We start from the raw sequence: 12,500 nt of genomic DNA on the forward strand, positions 1-12,500 counted from the left end.
CAGTGGATGGCACAGCGAGACTCTGTCAACTTACCCGCTTGATCAGACTGACGACCTTACTGATGTGACGTCGATTGATCTCGGTCAGCTCCCTGAAAACGACAGAGAGGCGCAGGTCAGAGGTCACGCATGGTCAGTGGTCACTCAGCAGGTCAGTCTCGACCCACTGTATCTAACCCGTGCTGTACCAGCCCTGGGAGTGTTTGATGGGACAGTGTAGAGGGAGCTTTACTCTGTATCTAACCCGTGCTGTACCTGCCCTGGGAGTGTTTGATGGGACAATGTAGAGGGAGCTTTACTCTGTATCTAACCCGTGCTGTACCTGCCCTGGGAGTGTTTGATGGGACAGTGTAGAGGGAGCTTTACTCTGTATCTAACCCGTGCTGTACCAGCCCTGGGAGTGTTTGATGGGACAGTGTAGAGGGAGCTTTACTCTGTATCTAACCCGTGCTGTCCCTGCCCTGGGAGTGTTTGATGGGACAGTGTAGAGGGAGCTTTACTCTGTATCTAACCCGTGCTGTACCTGCCCTGGGAGTGTTTGATGGGACAGTGTAGAGGGAGCTTTACACTGTATCTAACCCGTGCTGTACCTGCCCTGGGAGTGTTTGATGGGACAGTGTAGAGGGAGCTTTGCTCTGTATCTAACCCGTGCTGTACCTGCCCCGGGAGTGTTTGATGGGACAGTGTAAAGGGAGTTTTACTCTGTATCTAACCCGTGCTGTACCTACCCTGGGAGTGTTTGACGGACAGTGTAGAGGGAGTTTTACTCTGTATCTAACCCGTGCTGTACCTACCCTGGGAGTGTTTGATGGGACAGTGTAGAGGGAGCTTTACTCTGTATCTAGCCCGTGCTGTACCTGCTGTGGGAGTGTTTGACGGGACAGTGTAGAGGAAGCTTTACTCTGTATCTAACCCGTGCTGTACCTGCCCTGGGAATGTTTGATGGGACAGTGTAGAGGGAGCTTTACTCTGTATCTAACCCATGCTGTACCTGCCCTGGGAGTGTTTGATGGGACAGTGTAGAGGGAGCTTTACTCTGTATCTAACCCGTGCTGTACCTGCCCTGGGAGTGTTTGATGGGACAGTGTAGAGGGAGCTTTACTCTGTATCTAACTCATACTGTACCTGCCCTGGGAGTGTTTGATGGGACAGTGTAGAGGGAGCTTTACTCTGTATCTAACCCGTGCTGTACCTGCCCCGGGAGGCTCCCCCCAGGTACTCACGCTTGCTTGTCCTTGAGTTTCACCTCGTTTATCTGATCTTGCCGTTTCCGGTCCAGTCTTTTTTTAAGCTCCTTCTTTTCCCTGAAAGTTACCAATTAAAAAAAACAATCGATGAATTCCCATCAAATAGTGAGACAGAGACAGAGAGAGACAGAGAGAGAGAGAGAGAGGCAGAGAGAGGGAGACAGAGAGAGGGAGACAGAGAGAGGGAGACAGAGAGAGACAGAGCGAGAGACAGAGAGAGAGACACTAAATGGGAAAAACACACAATAGAAGCCCTACATGCAGAATTTTGCCGAAGCATTCTTCGCACCCAAAGGAAAACACCAACAAATGCATGTAGAGCCGAACTAGGCAGATACCCACTGATAATAAACATCCAAAAACGAGCACTAAACTTTCTAAACCACCTCAAATCTAGTTCCCCAGACACCCTTCATTTCAAAGCCCTCCAGACCCAAGACCTGAACCCAGAAATGAGTCCCGTGAGTCAGTTGTTACTGAAACTAAGTTCTCCTACCCAGCCGGACCCTGACCAGTCCCAGACCAACACTGCTCCCCAAACACCATTCCAAGTGAACCAAATCATTAAACAATGCAAAGAAACCTACCTGGAACATTGGAACACAATAACCAAAAGCCAAAGCAGATTAGAATGCTACCGGGCCCTATAAAGAGAATATAAACTGGCAGACTATCTCTCGACCATCAGAGACACAAAACAGAGACAGACCCTCACCAGGTACAGACTAAGCAACCACCAACTGGCAATTGAAAAAGGAAGATACAAGAAATCCTGGCAACCTAAAGAAAATAGAATATGTGATCACTGTCTGGCCGGCGAGGTTGAGACAGAGGTGCACTTCCTCCTAAAATGCGAAAAATTCAACGAGACAAGAAACATATATTTTGACAAGCTCAGCCTTACAACCCCAGATTTCAAAGAATTGGATGACCTGTCAAAATTAAGAATAGTCCTGGGGGAGGGAGACAGACCATATCTTGGTGCCCAATATGTAACAACATGTCACAACCTGAGGAACAGTGAGTGACTAATGAGCACACCCATAGCATATATACACTAAAAATGTTTAAATCAATACCGAATGTACCCAACGACTGTTTTAAATTAATACTGAATGCACCCAACGAGGGTCAACGACTGTTTAAATTAATATTGTCTGTACCCAACGAGGGTCAAAAACGTTTGACACCTACAGAATGTTGGAAACCTGTACTTTTTGTTATGTAAGCTTTGGCAATATGGTTCCCTGTAAACTTTCATGCCAATAAAGCATTTGAATTGAAAAAAAAAATTGAGAGAGAGAGACAGAGACAGAGAGACAGAGAGCGAGAGACAGAGAGCGAGAGACAGAGAGAGGGAGACAGAGAGAGGGAGACAGAGAGAGAGACAGAGAGAGAGAGAGAGAGAGAGACAGAGAGAGAGAGAGAGACAGAGAGACAGAGAGAGGGAGACAGAGAGAGGGAGGCAGATAGAGAGACAGAGAGAGAGACACAGAGAGACAGAGAGAGAGAGACAGAGAGAGGGAGACAGAGAGAGGGAGACAGAGAGAGGGAGACAGAGAGAGGGAGACAGAGAGAGGGAGGCAGAGAGAGGGAGGCAGAGAGAGGGAGGCAGAGAGAGGGAGGCAGAGAGGGAGGCAGAGAGAGAGACAGAGAGAGAGACAGAGAGAGAGACAGAGAGAGAGACAGAGACAGAGAGAGAGACAGAGAGAGAGACAGAGAGAGACAGAGAGAGACAGAGAGAGACAGAGAGAGAGACAGAGAGAGAGACAGAGAGAGAGACAGAGAGACAGAGAGAGAGGCAGAGAGAGAGGCAGAGAGAGAGGCAGAGAGAGAGAGAGACAGAGGGAGGCAGAGAGAGGGAGGCAGAGAGAGGGAGGCAGAGGAGAGAGACAGAGAGAGACAGAGAGAGAGACAGAGAGAGAGGCAGAGAGAGAGGCAGAGAGAGAGGCAGAGAGAGAGGCAGAGAGAGAGGCAGAGAGAGAGAGAGAGAGACAGAGAGAGAGAGAGAGAGACAGGAGAGAGAGACAGAGAGAGAGAGACAGAGAGAGAGAGACAGAGAGAGAGAGAGAGACAGGGAGAGAGAGACAGAGAGAGAGACAGACAGAGAGAGAGACAGAGACAGAGAATTTGCGAATCAGCGAGACTCCGGGAGGAGCTTTTTCTTTCGAGGTGCCTTTTTCTGGAGACTCCAAGGGTTAAATTACGAGGAGCGATTACACAAACTCGGGTCGTATTCCCTAGAATTTAGAAGGTTAAGGGGTGATCTGATGGAAGTTTTCAGGATATTAAGGGGAACAGATAGGGTGGAGAGAGAGAAACTATTTCTGCTGGTTGGGGAGTCGAGGACTCGGGGGCAGAGTCTAAAAATTAGAGCCAGACCTTTCAGGAGTGAAATTAGGAAACACTTCTACACACAAAGGGTGGGAGAAGTTTGGAACTCTCTTCCTCAAACGGCAATCGATGCTGGGTCAATTGTTAATTTTAAATCTGAGATTGATAGCTTTCTGCTAACCAAAGGTATTAAGTGATTGGGGGAAAGGCAGAGTAGATGGAGTTAGGTCACAGATCAGCCGTGATCTCACTGAATGGCGGAGCAGGCTCGGGGAGGGCAGGGTGAATCCGGCTGCGAGTCTCCATCAAGTTAACGGGCGTGTTCAGCGAGAGAGTCGCAATGGAAGCCTCTTCTTAAAGGGACAGTCCTGATCCGCAGATGAAAGAAAGACAGACCTGCATTTCTCCCCCCGGCGCCTTTCACGACCACCGGACGTCCCAAAGCACTTCACAGCCAATGAAGTACTTTTTTTGAAGTGTGGTCACTGTTGTAATGTAGGAAACACAGCAGCCAATTTGCGCACAGCAAGCTCCCACAAACAGCAATGTGTTAATGACCAGATCATCTGGGTGATTTTCGTTTTAAAGTGATGTTGGCTGAAGCAAAAGGCATGTCGCTTACCGCTCGCAAAGTTCCCGGAGTCTCTTTATCTGTGTGGCTTGGCAGTCGACTGCCACGTCCCTCAGCTTGTTCTGCAGCTGTGACAAAGAGTGGTTAACCAGGGGTTACACGTGGCTGCAATCAGGAACTACGGGACGCAAGCCCGACCCCATCACCCACTGCAGGAGGTCCCTCACCCGCCCACGGGACCTCCCCCGCCCGCCCGCCGGACCTCCCCCGCCCGCCCGCCGGACCTCCCTCCCCCGCCCGCCGGACATCCCTCGCCCGCCCGACCTCCCCCGCCCGCCCGCCGGACCTCCCCCGCCCGCCTGCCGGACCTCCCCCGCCCGCCCGCCGGACCTCCCCCGCCCGCCCGCCGGACCTCCCCCGCCCGCCCGCCGGACCTCCCCCGCCCGCCCGCCGGACCTCCCCCGCCCGCCTGCCGGACCTCCCCCGCCCGCCCGCCGGACCTCCCTCGCCCGCCCGCCGGACCTCCCCCGCCCGCCCGCCGGACCTCCCCCGCCCGCCTGCCGGACCTCCCTCGCCCCGCCCGCCGGACCTCCCTCCCTCGCCCGCCCGGAGATAGAAACATAGAGATATAAGAAGGCAAATGGTATGTTGGCATTCGTAGCGAGAGGGTTCGAGTACAGGAACAAGGATGTCTTGCTGCAGTTGTACAGGGCCTTGGTGAGACCACACCTTGAGTATTGTGTGCAGTTTTGGTCGCCTTATCTGAGGAAGGATGTTCTTGCCATGGAAGGAGTGCAGCGAAGATTCACCAGGCTGATACCTGGGATGGCAGGAATGACGTATGAGGAGAGATTGGGTCGATTGGGCTTATACTCGCTGGAGTTTAGAAGAATGAGAGGGGATCTCATTGAAACTTATAAAATTCTAACAGGACTGGACAGACTAGGTGCAGAAAGGATGTTCTCGATGGTCAGGGAGTCCAGAACCAGGGCTCACAGTCTAAGGATAAGGGGTAAGCCATTTAGGACAGAGATGAGGAGGAATTTCTTCACCCAGAGAGTGGTGAACCTGTGGAATTCTCTACCACAGAAGGCAGTAGAGGCCAATTCATTAAATATATTCAAGAAGGAGTTAGATATATTTCTTAAGGCTAAAGGGATCAAGGGATATGGGGAGACGGCAGGGACAGGGTACTGAATTTGGATGATCAGCCATGATCACATTGAATGGCGGAGCAGGCTCGAGGGACCAAATGGCCTACTCCTGCTCCTATCTTCTATGTTTTTATGAGATCCCACACTCCCTCGCCCGCCCGCGGGGGGGAACCTCCCTCCCTCGCCCTCCTGCGGGACCTCCCTCCCTCGGGACCTCCCTCCCTCGCCCTCCCGCGGGACCTCCCTCCCTCGGGACCTCCCTCCCTCGCCCTCCCGCGGGACCTCCCTCCCTCGGGACCTCCCTCCCTCGCCCTCCCGCGGGACCTACCTCCCTCGCCCTCCCGCGGGACCTACCTCCCTCGGGACCTCCCTCCCTCGCCCTCCCGCGGGACCCGCCCTCGCCCTCCCCGCGGGACCTCCCTCCCTCGCTCGCCCTCCCGCGGGACCTCCCTCCCTCGCCCTCCCGCGGGACCTCCCTCCCTCGCCCGCCCGCGGGACCTCCCTCCCTCGCCCTCCCGCGGGACCTCCCTCCCTCGCCCTCCCCGCGGGACCTCCCTCCCGCGGGACCTCCCTCCCTCGCCCTCCCGCGGGACCTCCCTCCCTCGCCCTCCCGCGGGACCTACCTCCCTCGCCCTCCCGCGGGACCTCCCTCCCTCTCCCGCGGGACCTCCCTCCCTTGCCCTCCCGCGGGACCGCCCTCGCCCTCCCGCGGGACCTCCCTCCCTCGCCCTCCCGCGGGACCTCCCTCCCTTGCCCGCCCGCGGGACCTCCCTCCCTCGCGACCGCCCTCGCCCTCCCGCGGGACCTCCCTCCCTCGCCCTCCCGCGGGACCTCCCTCCCTCGCGACCGCCCTCGCCCTCCCGCGGGACCTCCCTCCCTCGCCCTCCCGCGGGACCTCCCTCCCTTGCCCGCCCGCGGGACCTCCCTCCCTCGCCCTCCCGCGGGACCTCCCTCCCTCGCCCTCCCGCGGGACCTCCCTCCCCTCGCTCGCCCTCCCGCGGGACCTCCCTCCCTCCCTCTCCCGCGGGACCTCCCTCCCTCGCCCGCCCGCGGGACCACCCTCCCTCGCCCGCCCGCGGGACCTCCCTCCCTCGCTCGCCCTCCCGCGGGACCTCCCTCCCTCGCTCGCCCTCCCGCGGGACCTCCCTCCCTCGCCCTCCCGGGACCTCCCTCCCTCGCCCTCCCGCGGGACCACCCTCCCTCGCCCTCCCGCGGGACCACCCTCCCTCGCCCGCCCGCGGGACCTCCCTCCCTCGCTCGCCCTCCCGCGGGACCTCCCTCCCTCGCCCTCCCGCGGGACCTCCCTCCCTCCCTCGCCCTCCCGCGGGACCTCCCTCCCTCGCCCTCCCGCGGGACCTCCCTCCCTCGCCCTCCCGCGGGACCTCCCTCCCTTGCCCGCCCGCGGGACCTCCCTCCCTCGCGACCGCCCTCGCCCTCCCGCGGGACCTCCCTCGCCCGCCCGCGGGACCTCCCTCCCTTGCCCGCCCGCGGGACCTCCCCTCCCTCGCGACCGCCCTCGCCCTCCCGCGGGACCTCCCTCGCCCGCCCGCGGGACCTCCCTCCCTTGCCCGCCCGCGGGACCTCCCTCCCTCGCGACCGCCCTCGCCCTCCCGCGGGACCTCCCTCCCTCGCCCTCCCGCGGGACCTCCCTCCCTTGCCCGCCCGCGGGACCTCCCTCCCTCGCGACCGCCCTCGCCCTCCCGCGGGACCTCCCTCGCCCCTCCCGCGGGACCTCCCTCGCCCGCCCGCGGGACCTCCCTCGCCCGCCCGCGGGACCCTCCCTCCCTTGCCCGCCCGCGGGACCTCCCTCCCTCGCGACCGCCCTCGCCCTCCCGCGGGACCTCCCTCGCCCTCCCGCGGGACCTCCCTCGCCCTCCCGCGGGACCTCCCTCGCCCTCCCTCGGGACCGCCCTCACCTGTTTGAGGTGGTCTTGCTTCCTGCTCTTCTCGACGTGGTGCTGAGCCTCGCGCAGTTGCAGGAGCTCCCTCAGTTGCCATTCCTGCACTTCCACCACCTTCTCCGAGGTCTCTTTCTCCAATGCAACCAGCTGCCGGGCGAGGGGGTCGGGAGACTGCGGTGAGCTGCGGCGGGGGAGGGGGGGGGGTACAAAATCAGAAAAATGTAGAATATCCCAGAACCAAACCGTAACACAACAACATCCTCTGGTATCAAGAAAATATTCATCGCGCCTCTCATCACCTCAGGACGTCCCACAGCGCTTCACAGCCAATGAAGTACTTTTTGTGACGTGTGGTCACTGTTGTAATGTAGGAAACGCGGCAGGCAATTTGCGCACAGCAAGCTCCCACAAACAGTGATGTGATAATGGCCAGATCATCTGTTTTAGTGATGTTGGTTGAGGGATAAATATTGTACCGCCCCTCTGACATTGCGGCACTCCCTCAGTACCGCCCCTCTGACATTGCGGCGCTCCCTCAGTACTGCCCCTCCGACAGTGCGGTGCTCCCTCAGTACTGCCCCTCCGACAGTGCGGCGCTCCCTCAGTACTGCCCCTCCGACAGTGCGGCCCTCCCCTCAGTACCGCCCCTCCGACAGTGCGGCGCTCCCTCAGTACTGCCCCTCCGACAGTGCGGCGCTCCCTCAGTACCCGCCCCTCTGACATTGCGGCGCTCCCTCAGTACTGCCGCTCCGACAGTGCGGTGCTCCCTCAGTACTGCCCCTCCGACAGTGCGGCGCTCCCTCAGTACTGCCCCTCCGACAGTGCGGTGCTCCCTCAGTACTGCCCCTCCGACAGTGCGGCGCTCCCTCAGTACTGCCCCTCCGACAGTGCGGCCCTCCCTCAGTACCGCCCCTCCGACAGTGCGGCGCTCCCTCAGTACTGCCCCTCCGACAGTGCGGCGCTCCCTCAGTACTGCCCCTCCGACAGTGCGGCGCTCCCTCAGTACCGCCCCTCTGACATTGCGGCGCTCCCTCAGTACTGCCCCTCCGACAGTGCGGCGCTCCCTCAGTACTGCCCCTCCGACAGTGCGGTGCTCCCTCAGTACTGCCCCTCCGACAGAGCGGCGCTCCCTCAGTACTGCCCCTCCGACAGTGCGGTGCTCCCTCAGTACCGCCCCTCCGACAGTGCGGCGCTCCCTCAGTACTGCCCCTCCGACAGTGCGGCCCTCCCTCAGTACCGCCCCTCCGACAGTGCGGCCCTCCCTCAGTACCGCCCCTCCGACAGTGCGGCGCTCCCTCAGTACCGTCCCTCCGACAGTGCGGCGCTCCCTCAGTACTGCCCCTCCGACAGTGCGGCGCTCCCTCAGTACCGCCCCTCTGACATTGCGGCGCTCCCTCAGTACTGCCCCTCCGACAGTGCGGTGCTCCCTCAGTACTGCCCCTCCGACAGTGCGGCGCTCCCTCAGTACTGCCCCTCCGACAGTGCGGCGCTCCCTCAGTACCGCCCCTCCGACAGTGCGGCGCTCCCTCAGTACCGCCCCTCCGACAGTGCGGCCCTCCCTCAGTACCGCCCCTCCGACAGTGCGGCGCTCCCTCAGTACCGCCCCTCCGACAGTGCGGCGCTCCCTCAGTACTGCCCCTCCGACAGTGCGGCGCTCCCTCAGTACTGCACCTCCGACAGTGCGGCGCTCCCTCAGTACTGCCCCTCCGACAGTGCGGCGCTCCCTCAGTACTGCCCCTCCGACAGTGCGGCGCTCCCTCAGTACTGCCCCTCCGACAGTGCGGCGCTCCCTCAGTACTGCCCCTCCGACAGTGCGGCGCTCCCTCAGTACTGCCCCTCCGACAGTGCGGCGCTCCCTCAGTCCTGCCCCTCCGACAATGCGGCGCTCCCTCAGTACTGCCCCTCCGACAGTGCGGCGCTCCCGCAGTACTGGCACTGGGTGTGTCGGGCCAGGATTATGGGGCCCGAGTCTCCGTCGCGGGGCTCGAACCCACATCCTTCTGACCCAGAGACAGAGCGAGAGTGTGGACGGGAGGGGAGATGGTTCTCTCTGGACTCACCTTCTCCTGCTGGTGCGTTTGATCTCCTTGGCCACCTGTGATTTGCGACGGTGGTTCTCGCTCCGAATCTGGCTCAGTCGGCCCTCCTGCTCTTTTCTTAAGGCCGAGATCTTCTTCAGGTCTTTCCTCTTCAGCTCCCGCAGCTCCTTGTGCTGTTTCTTCTGCAGCTTGACGTAGGCTTTCTGCTGTTTCAGCTCCTCCACCGACAGAGCCGTCACTTCTGTCAGTGAGAGAGAGAGAGAGAGAGAGAGGGTATCAGGGGGGTTAGAAACACGCCACACTCACACCCGTAGGCCCCACGCGCACTCCCCTCACCTTTACAGATACTGTGTCCAAACACCGGGTGAGAAATTGCTCCACCTGCTCTGGTACCGAGCCCCACACACACACAGCAGGAAAGGCCCAGGCTCCAAGGCCCGAGTAGGCCGAGCCCAGCCTGGTCCAACAGTTGGCCTCAGCCCCTCGCCCGTCCCCGCTAAACCAGTTTCGGGAGTGGGGGGGAAAAGAGAGACCAGCCAGGATTCCTGCTCCGGAGCTGGAGCGAGCGGGGAAGAAGCTCGGACAACGATTCAATGGATCTTACATACCGAACACATCCGCTGCCGGTTCCGAGGCCGACGGCCTGGTTTGGGGCCCGCGGTGGTCGGAACCCTGAGGCAGGGCGTCACCGCTCTAACACCGGCCTGCCCCATCCCCGTCACCGCGGCAACACCCACGCACTCCAACGCCACCCTTACCTGATAATATGCTGGGGATTAAATCCTCTTGCAGCCGCGAGTTACCTGTTTTAAACAAAAAAAAAGAAGAGAAATATCGACGTGTCCAGTCACACACACCCCACCCCCGGCGCTGCGGTGAATCCGGACGTCGGGCGAGGGCCGGATTGGGATCAGCCGCGATGCCCCCCTCGGTTGAATAGCCGGGGCCGGCTGCCGCCAGGGGAGAGCCGAGCCCCCAGGGAGATCCCGATAGAGGTGCGGGAGTGCGGGAAAGAAGACTCATACACACAGGCCCAGGTCAATTTGGACCGCGCCCCAGAGTAGGCCATTCAGCCCCTCGAGCCTGTTACACAGGAACAGGAGGAGGCCATTCAGCCCCCTCGAGCCTGTTACACAGGAACAGGAGGAGGCCATTCATTCCCTCGAGCCTGTTACACAGGAACAGGAGGAGGCCATTCATTCCCTCGAGCCTGTTACACAGGAACAGGAGGAGGCCATTCAGCCCCCTCGAGCCTGTTACACAGGAACAGGAGGAGGCCATTCATCCCCCTCGAGCCTGTTACACAGGAACAGGAGGAGGCCATTCATCCCATCGAGCCTGTTACACAGGAACAGGAGGAGGCCATTCAGCCCCTTGAGCCTGTTACATTAGGAACAGGAGGAGGCCATTCAGGCCTCTCGGGCCTGTTACACAGGAACAGGAGGAGGCCATTCATTCCCTCGAGCCAGTTACACAGGAACAGGAGGAGGCCAGTCAGCCCCTCGAGCCTGTTACATTAGGAACAGGAGGAGGCCATTCAGCCCCCTCGAGCCTGTTACACAGGAACAGGAGGCCATTCAGCCCCTCGAGCCTGTTACACAGGAACAGGAGGCGGCCATTCAGGCCCCTCGAGCCTGTTACACAGGAACAGGAGGAGGCCATTCAGGCCCCTCGAGCCTGTTACACAGGAACAGGAGGAGGCCATTCAGCCCCTCGAGGCTGTTACATAGGAACAGGAGGAGGCCATTCAGCCCCTCGAGGCTGTTACACAGGAACAGGAGGAGGCCATTCAGCCCCTCGAGGCTGTTACACAGGAACAGGAGGAGGCCAGTCAGTCCCTCGAGCCTGTTACATTAGGAACAGGAGGAGGCCATTCAGGCCCCTCGAGCCTGTTACACAGGAACAGGAGGAGGCCATTCAGGCCCCTCGAGCCTGTTACACAGGAACAGGAGGAGGCCATTCAGGCCCCTCGAGCCTGTTACACAGGAACAGGAGGAGGCCATTCAGGCCCCTCGAGCCTGTTACACAGGAACAGGAGGAGGCCATTCAGTCCCCTCGAGCCTGTTACATAGGAACAGGAGGAGGCCATTCAGCCCCTCGAGGCTGTTACACAGGAACAGGAGGAGGCCATTCATTCCCTCGAGCCAGTTACACAGGAACAGGAGGAGGCCATTCAGCCCCTCGAGCCTGTTACATTAGGAACAAGAGGAGGCCATTCAGCCCCTCGAGCCTGTTACACAGGAACAGGAGGCGGCCATTCAGGCCCCTCGAGCCTGTTACACAGGAACAGGAGGAGGCCATTCAGCCTCTTGAGCCTGTTACACAGGAACAGGAGGAGGCCATTCAGCCCCTTGAGCCTGTTGCACAGGAACAGGAGGAGGCCATTCAGCCCCTCGAGGCTGTTACACAGGAACAGGAGGAGGCCATTCATTCCCTCGAGCCAGTTACACAGGAACAGGAGGAGGCCATTCAGCCCCTCGAGGCTGTTACACAGGAACAGGAGGAGGCCATTCATTCCCTCGAGCCTGTTACACAGGAACAGGAGGAGGCCATTCAGCCCCTCGAGCCTGTTACACAGGAACAGGAGGAGGCCATTCAGCCCCTCGAGCCTGTTACACAGGAACAGGAGGAGGCCATTCATTCCCTCGAGCCTGTTACATTAGGAACAAGAGGAGGCCATTCAGGCCCCTCGAGCCTGTTACACAGGAACAGGAGGAGGCCATTCAGCCCCTCGAGCATGTTCCATCATTCCATCAGATCGCGGGTGATCTGTACCTTGACTCCATCCACCCGCCTTGGTTCTGTAACCCTCAATACCCTGACTCAACAAAAATCGATCAAAATCAGTTTTGAGATTTCCAATTGACCCCCAGCCTCGACAGCTTTTTGGGGGGGGAGAGTTCCAGATTTCCACCACCCTTTGTGTGAAGAAGTGCTTCCTGACATCACCCCTGAACGGCCTGGCTCTAATTTGAAGGTTCTGCCCCCTTGTTCTGGACTCCCCCCACCAGAGGAAATAGTTTCTCTCTCTCGACCCGATCGAATCATTTAATCATCTCAAACACCTCGATTAGATCACCCCTTAATCTTCTAAACTCCAGGGAATACAAGCCCAGTCTGTGCGACCTGTCCTCGGAATTTAACCCTTTTAGCCCCGGGTATCGTTCTGGTGAATCTGCGCTGCCCCCCCTCCGAGGCCGATAGATCCTTCCCGAGGCGCGGGGCCCAGAACGTGGATCCGGGCTCCAGCGAGT

General features: G+C 59.5%; 1 protein-coding gene across 3 annotated transcripts in view; it reads right to left on the reverse strand.

The window, feature by feature from the left end:
- Positions 1-6: 6 nt before the first annotated feature.
- The window catches only part of LOC147080882 (1-phosphatidylinositol 4,5-bisphosphate phosphodiesterase beta-3-like), a 55,854-nt gene continuing 43,360 nt past the window's right edge, over positions 7-12,500 (reverse strand). The window contains exons 12-17 of one of the 3 annotated variants that reach the window (XM_085981046.1): positions 10,005-10,049; positions 9,268-9,487; positions 7,223-7,388; positions 4,204-4,280; positions 1,224-1,304; positions 7-92 (exon numbers count right to left, since the gene is read on the reverse strand). In XM_085981046.1, coding sequence (XP_085837172.1) covers positions 26-92; positions 1,224-1,304; positions 4,204-4,280; positions 7,223-7,388; positions 9,268-9,487; positions 10,005-10,049 — 656 coding nt within the window. In that variant the 3' untranslated portion in view covers positions 7-25. Of the gene's footprint in view, positions 93-1,219; positions 1,305-4,203; positions 4,281-7,222; positions 7,389-9,267; positions 9,488-10,004; positions 10,050-12,500 lie in introns of those variants that run through there. The other 2 variants (XM_085981047.1, XM_085981048.1) reach the window with 2 other exon arrangements.

The sequence above is a fragment of the Somniosus microcephalus genome, unplaced genomic scaffold (assembly GCF_052327205.1).
Source record: "Somniosus microcephalus isolate GS21.2 unplaced genomic scaffold, FLI_Smic_1.0 scaffold1045, whole genome shotgun sequence".
Taxonomy (NCBI): Eukaryota; Metazoa; Chordata; class Chondrichthyes; order Squaliformes; family Somniosidae; genus Somniosus; species Somniosus microcephalus.